The sequence below is a fragment of the Elephantulus edwardii genome, unplaced genomic scaffold (genome assembly GCF_000299155.1).
Source record: "Elephantulus edwardii isolate Elephantulus edwardi_28Jun2011 unplaced genomic scaffold, EleEdw1.0 scaffold00026, whole genome shotgun sequence".
Taxonomy (NCBI): Eukaryota; Metazoa; Chordata; class Mammalia; order Macroscelidea; family Macroscelididae; genus Elephantulus; species Elephantulus edwardii.
In genome coordinates this window covers 1,856,444-1,864,098 of record NW_006399776.1, presented here as the reverse complement: position 1 = coordinate 1,864,098, position 7,655 = coordinate 1,856,444, and the positions used below count along the sequence as shown (strand labels likewise).

General features: G+C 42.5%; 1 protein-coding gene across 1 annotated transcript in view; it reads left to right on the top strand.

Moving 5' to 3' along the window:
* Nucleotides 1-769: 769 nt before the first annotated feature.
* The window catches only part of LOC102872111 (eukaryotic translation initiation factor 3 subunit J-A-like), a 51,610-nt gene continuing 44,724 nt past the window's right edge, over nucleotides 770-7,655 (top strand). Inside the window, exons 1-2 of the mRNA XM_006882948.1 lie at nucleotides 770-827; nucleotides 925-1,028. Of these exons, the coding sequence (XP_006883010.1) occupies nucleotides 776-827; nucleotides 925-1,028 (156 nt within the window). The 5' untranslated portion in view covers nucleotides 770-775. The remainder of the gene's footprint in view (nucleotides 828-924; nucleotides 1,029-7,655) is intronic.

Genomic DNA, 7,655 nt, shown 5'->3' with positions numbered 1-7,655 from the left:
GGAAGAAAATAACATTGAAGGTGGGGGTCTTTATGTCATCGTGACAACTCGACTGGATTCCAACATTCTGATTAGGAAGGCAGCGAGGAACGCGGCCTCTGAATCCAGGCACTCCCACATCCAACGCCGGGCAGAGCGTTCCGCGCGTTGGCGAAGCTCCCTCCCAGCCTCCCACCCGCGGGCGCAGCGTGGGGAGGCGGGGCCCTCCGGTGGTGCCTGCCTGAGGTCACCAGCGTAATCAGAGCGACCAGAAGGAGCGCAGGGCGTACACGCCGAAGGCCGGGGCCGGGGCGGGGCCGGCACTGGCAGGGGTGGGGCAGAGAGGACACGCGGAGCCCCGGCCCTAAGGATGGGGCCGCCTAACTTCCCCGCACTTACGTTTCCACCCGGGGGCCCAGGGTAAGGTTCCAGTCTCCTGCCCACTCTCTCCCTGCCCTGCCAGCCTCTAGGAATGTCCAGCTTGTAGGGAACATCCGACTAAGCCCTAACCTATCCTATCCTCCTAGCACCCTGACGCTCCCAACCCAGCCCCACTCAACAGCTTTCCAGTTCCCGCCTCCCACCTCCGCGGGACGATTCCCCGCCTGTCGCGTTCCACGCCCGTGAGCGCGTCGCCCCATCTGCCGCCAGAGGGGGCGGTGCCTCGGCCTCGGCTTACAGTCAGCCACAGTCCCAGCGTGCCCCGCGCCGGCCATCGAGACCAAATCCTGTGACTCACCTCCGCCGCGCTAACTCTGCTTGCTTCCTTCTCACACACGCTCACACCCGGTCCGAGATGGCGGCGGCAGCGGCGGCGGCGGCGGCGGCAGGCGATTCCGATTCCTGGGGTGAGAAGAAGCTCCTGAGGCAGGTTGTGGACCCGGCCGAGCGCCGGCGCTAACCCCATGCTGAAGCAAGCACTAACGCGCTCGCTCTGTTCCGTAGACGCGGACACGTTCTCGCTGGAGGATCCAGTGCGGAAGGTGGGGGGCGGCGGCACCGCCGGCGGGGACCGCTGGGAAGGCGAGGACGAGGACGAAGACGTCAAGGTAGGTGCGAGCTGGGACGCCGGACCGCACTGGATGTGGGTTGGCGCTGTCGCAGGCGGGGTTGCCTGCCAACGGGCGGGCTCGGCCCTGGGGCTCCGCCCGGGCCTGCGGGTCGTGAGTCCAGGCGCGAGCGTAGGGCTCGGTGGTGCCTTCTTGCCATGTGGGCCGGGGATGGGCAGAGCGGACGCAGTCTCTGTCCATCTTTGAGGGTCATTTCTCCGACCTGGATCCCACTCGCCAACTGGCTACGGGAGGTGACAGCAGTTCTCTGTCGGTCCACGTGCAAGCTTCGCTGCCCTTAGGCGCTCGAGGGATTGAAGCTGCAAAGTTGAGGATTGGATCCCAGGATTTACCCCATATGGAATGTCTTGCAGCCCAGCCCGCCTGCCTGCCTTTCGAGGTCAGGTCCGTCAGTAGTAGATAGTTGTAACGGTTAGGTGAGTGAAATACTGTGCTTTATAAAACTTTTTTCCCCTTTCTCATATGAGACAGATAGAAACAGTCAAGTTTTAGCTCTCCCTTCCCCCACACTGTAGTATAAAGGACGAACCAATCCCAGAGATAATCAGCAGTTAGTGGCCAGAAACCTGGTTGGTCCACATAGTGACCTGAATAATGGTGAGTTGACAAGAGTGAGTTGTTATTCAGTTGTTACACAGTTGTAGACAACGCCTAAGAATGAAATATTGGTGGATGGGGTAGACGAGCTAGTGCTTATTTTTTCCCTTATGCCTTACAGACCAGAATCATACGTATGCATGTTATTTACTTTTGAAAAGTCACCGGTGCTCATATACTTTCCGATGACATGACTTCTTTTTTTTTTTTAGTAACAGTGAAAGTCTAGAATGTTAAGATATTCAAATCTTCACTAACAGGGTTCTCAAAATCTTGTCATTTGTACTGGTCCTAATTCTACCCTTTACCAAATATTCGGTACCTTAAAAATTTTGTTTGTTTCCAGTTTTATTTGGATTGGAAATTGTAAGCTAGTTAATCACTTTAAATTTAATATTGATAGTGCTCTTCTTTGGATTTCCCCCTTTCCTCTTGAGTCTGATGGCCCCAGAACAGCCTGAAATTTATGGATGATGTAGGTTTTGCACAAGTTGTTGTTATGTACCTTGGAGTCACTTGTGACTCATAGCGACCCTTTGTACAGTAGTCCTCAAATCTGCTCTATCCTGTGCCAACATTATTGTCTCTGACACACCTATGGTCAGTACTACAGTCACTGAATCCATCTCATCTGTGGTCTTCCTCTCTTTGTCTGCCCCTCCACTCTTCCAAGCAAGATTGCCCTCTCCAAGGACTGGTCCCTCCTCGCAGCATACCCAGAGTATGTCAGATGAAGCCTCAGAATCCTTGCCTCCAAGGAGCAGTCTGGTTTCACCCTCTCTAGGATGAACCTGTTTCTTCTGCCAGTCCATTCAATACTCTTCTCCAGAACCACAGCTCAAAGGCATCAATTCTCTTTCTATCATCCCTAGTCATTGTCTATCTCTGACAAACAGCAAGCAATTCTGAAGACTATGGCCTGGAGTAGTACTAATATTGACTGATAATGCTTAGCTATATCCTTTACAGGTTGTATAAACAAAATGAGTAGATGGTGTTATCAGTCAGGTACTAGATAAAGTCTTTACATGGTAGTGGAGGTAGCGGATTTTCTTGAGTTGTGAAATAAGGTTTATCTTTTGACTATTCTGTTCATGCCAATTGTGGAGTAGTGATCAGCTGTGTAAATCAAGTTCAAGTTAGCGAATGAGAAGAAAAGATTAGAGAAGTTAGCAAATAAGTTCTAGAAAACAAAATTTTGAAGAGTAGTCTGAACTGATACAGTATCATGAAGTAGTCTCTCTGGAGTTACAGGATCAACATAATTGATTTGATCTCTTGGAACTAATTTTGGAGAGTCACAGGTTGTAAGGAGTTGTAAAAGCACAGTTGGTTAAACTTTCAGCTGCTAAGAGAAAGACTGGCAATTCAAATCTACTAGTGACCAAGGTGCTCTGGTGGCCTAGTTTCAAGGAGCTACACTGTCATCCCAAGGGTATTTGGGTTTGACTCTACCAGCCTCTCTCATTTCTGAATCTGCCAGTGACCTAGTGGTAAGGAGCTGCATTGCCAAACCAGAGGGTTAAGATTAGGGTTTCTCTGTGGGAGAAAGATGAGTGGTCTCTTCTGTGTGATTTACTCTTGTCTAAATACCTGCTGGAGGGTCAATTTTGGGTCACTTCTGACTCAGCAGTACACAACAACTGCTAGAAGTACAGCCATTTGGCAGTCTGTTTTTGTGAGATTCACTTGTTACTGTAGAGTTGGCCCCGACTCAGCTGACCCTCAGTTGGATTTCCAAGGCTGTAAATTGCATGGGAGGTGATTGCCCATCTTTGTCCCTTGGAGCAGCTGGTGGATTCAAACCACCAAACACAATGTTTAGATAAGCAGCACAGTTCCATATGGATTACACACAGGAGATTCTTCCTGTGAAAATGAATATAAAGGTCATTCCACTTCCAGTGCAGTACTAATTTTTATACAAATAACTTTTACATGAACTTTGAAGTTGATCTTGGAGCAGGAATTTGAACTTGTTTATTAATTCCTATGTTGAAATTTTGGTTTATCCCAAGATACGGTATCCATGGAGTTGTTTGCATCCTGTTTAAGACTTAGACTTACACCTGACTAGGTAGTACTATCCTGACATTTCCTAAACTAGTGATCATACGCAAGATACAATCTTTTTTAAGTTTTCCAATCTATAAATCATTGTAGTAGCTGCCTCAAAAGAGTTACTTTTCAGAAATGAGATATGTTAAGCATTTTTCATTCTCACTTACTGGAAAATATGCTTAGACTGTAGGTCTAGTACCTGAAGGTTTTTTGGTGTCACATTGTTTGATTTCTTAAGGGAAAAAGTGCTTCTCACAGTGCCTGAGAACTTTATATTTTGAATGAAATGACCACAGCTATCCAGCAAATTTTTGCTTGCTCAGAAGTAATAACCTAGAGTTGAATTTTGTTGCATTAGGTGGTAGTAATACCAAATTTCTAAATTCTAATGTCTTTGGAGTCTTTTTGAAAGGGAAACACTAAAAAAAAAAAATCCCAGTGCTCTTTATTAAATTTTTATTCCAGCTCATATTGATTCTACAGGACAGAGTAGAACTTCCTCATAGAGTTTCCAAGACTGTACTCTTTACCAAAGCCAGGTTCCTCGACTTGCTCCATCAGAGTGGCTGTTGGGTTTGAACCACAGCCTTTTCAGTTGACAGCTGAGTAACCATTGCATCATCACCAGGGCCCTTATGGAACATATATACAAAGATTAATTTTCATGACATTAATTGTAGTCATGTATTACATGATTTACAGTACATTTTCTGTAAAAAAAAAGTATATTTTTTTACAGCAAGATATGTGTAAATTCAGTTTATGCCAGCATAAGTTTAAGCTTTAAGAATATATCCTTAACCTGATTTATACCATTCTGAGAAAGTAAAGAAAAACCGATCTCTGCTAATAGTAGTTTCTTCATTTCAGTAGATATAACTGCCCTTAATATTTTTAAAAGCTGTGTGGCGCAGGAAGCTGCACTGCAATCCCAGAGGTACGTGGTTCAAATCCACCAGATGCTCTGCTTAAGAGGAGGTTCAGTCTCCTCCAGTACCAGTCAGATCTGATTTGATGGCACATATACAAAGATAATAAAATAAATTTAAAAAAAAAAAAGCTGTGGCAGTGGCCAAAATGGATTTAGGTGAAACTATAGAATTCATATAGTATAGAATACTATAGAGGAAAAGTTATGATTCTTCTCAGATAAGAAAGATGAAAAGTAGAGAGTGTAGTAACATGTATACTGTCTTGCTTATACCTTTCTTACTATCCTAGTGTTGTGCAGAGATAGCAGAAGGGAAGAATAGTTTGCTTATTATATGTGTCCTGGCTAGAATAAAGTGTGGACTTTTGACTGAGATGGCAGTGAATGCCTTCCTACCCACAGCCAGCTAAGAATGGGATTGCTTTTACTCACCAGCATTTCAGTAAAATAGGTTAGAAGTTAGATTTTACACATAAAACATAGAGTTTTTATTTTTAATTTATTTTTTTTTCTTGTTATGTACTGTAGACTGACACAGGAGGAGATTGCCCCTCCTTCTTCAGTGGAGCATCTGGTGGATTTGAACTGCTTTCCATCAGGTGCAGCTTCTTTTCCACTAGGCCACCAGAACTTCTCTTGGTTGTGCTCAAGCCTTTTAAGTCTTTGCTTCTATATACTTATTACAGAATTTCTTATTTATTACCTGCTTTGATCTATTCTCTATCCATTCTGTCAAGATTCTATTCCAATTAATAAATACTGATGGCACAAGATGGGGAAAGGTTTTGATCTGATCAGTGTTCATAGGGTGTCTATGAGTTTGAGTTATTTGATGGCACCTAACAGCTACATTTTTCAGGCATTGGAAACAGTACTTCTGCAGAAAGGAGTCTATTTCTGAAAGAAAGTAAACTTTTTGCCAAGAAATGAGTATCTTAAAGAGAAGATGCTTGTGTTTTAACTTTTTATTAGGAAAAAATCTAATTCAAACACACAAAAAAATTAGAAAAAAAAGTTTTGTAATTCTGTGACCAGACTTATTTCTTTTATATTTCTGCTGGTTCCTTTTCTCTTCCAAATATTTAATTTTATTCTTTTCTTATGTACCATCAAATCAGATCTGACTGGGGCAGGAGAAGATTGCCCCTCCTTCTCCAGCAGAACATCTGGTGGATTTGCACTATGCATCTGTGGGATTGCAGTGCAGCTTCTTTGCCACTAGGCCACCAGAGCTCCCTTCCAAACAGATTATTTTAAAGAAAATATCAATCCTAGAATTTCAGTACCTTGGCAATTTTTATAAACTAGCAAGTTTTGAATTCATTTCAGACCTTCTTAGTTTTAAATTAGTTTGAAACAAATTAGGCATTTCTTTTGTCTTGAACTTGGTCTTTTTACACCAGGAATTTAAAATAGAACTGATGGATAACAGTTTCAACGATGAGATAATCAATCATAGAATGAGTGCTGAACCATAATACAGTGTTAAAAATGTAATGAATTGAATGAAATAGAATTTAATGAAGCAGTTTTTCTAACCCTTCTGCCTTCAGCAGCCAGCATAGTTCTAAGAATGCAGAAAAGCATTTGAAGGGGAGCTCTGGTGGCATAGTGCAAGGAGCTGCAACTACAATCCCAGAGGCTCACAGTTCAAATCCACCAGATGCTCTGCCGGGGAAGGAGGGACAATCTCCTCCTGTACCAGTCAGGTCTGATTTGACGGTACACACACGCAAAAATTAAAAAACAAAACAAAAAAAAAAGAGCATTTGAACATCTTTTGAAAAGTAAACTTTCTGGAAAATCTAGCTTAGCGAAGAACTCTCCTAGGAGAGTTCTGAAACATCAAAGCAGATGTGCCCAGATTACTTGAACTCTAGTAAAAGGCTCTTCACCTGCATGAGATCAAGCTTTATTTAAACCAAGCTCTTTTGGAGGGGTGTGGAGGGGAACTGAGGAGTTTTATGTTAATAATAACTATTGGTACAGGGCAGATGAGTTTTACTGCTCATTTAAAGTTACTTCTATTTGATGATCTATAAATACACCTTGCTTAACTTGGAAAGCATTTTCAGCCCTAAATGTGTTCTCTCATTGCATGTGACAGTCTGAATCTGTACATTATGTAGTTGACCTGCCAGTAAAGACAGTGCCTGTTAGAAATAAAAAGAAAGCAATGTTTTTAAATTTTTGTTTTGTTTTTTATAGACTCAAAGTAGGTTTTACACTGGAAAAGAAGTCATGTCTTGGAGAATGATATTGGGTGTGTATTTACAGGGCAAGAGTTAGATATGCTAGTAGTTTATAAACTGTCTCTAATTTTACAGAGATTCTAGGAGAGCATATTAGGTGATTCTCCTGGAAATATAGTTAGAAGATTTATTGGCTATCAAAAATACATAGACAAAGCATTGTAATTCAACATTCAAGGTAGTTTTTTGAACCAAAGAGGAAGGTTCTCTGAAGAGCATCTCTTGAGAGACTCGCTAACTCTAGATTTTAAGTAGAAATTTAAGTGTTTTTCCACGATTTTTAAAAAAAAATTTTATCTGACTTTATCAATATATAAAAAATAAAGAGGTTTATAGAAAAAACGTGGCAGAGTTATCTGAATCAAGAGTGTGGCAGTCCTTTTTGCATTTACTTGTTGAATACCTACTGATTTTATATAACTAAGGGGGAAAAAGTTCTTTTTAAGAGCTAGCTACCTGCCCTTTATAGCTCTTTTTTTTTTTTAATTTTATTTCATTATTTTTTGTGTGTACCATCAAATCAGATCTGACTGATACAGGAGGAGATTGTTCCTCCCTCTCCAGCAGGGCGTCTGGTGGATTCGAACCCTGTACCTCTGAGAGAGATTGCAGTGCAGCTTCTTGCCACTAGGCCACCAGAGCTCGCCCCCTTTATAGCTCTTATGATAGCATTTAACTTAGAGGCATTGACCAGTATCTTTGCTGACATCTCAGTACTCCTTTTTATTTATTTATTTTTCTTTTTAAATTTTATTATTTGTTTTT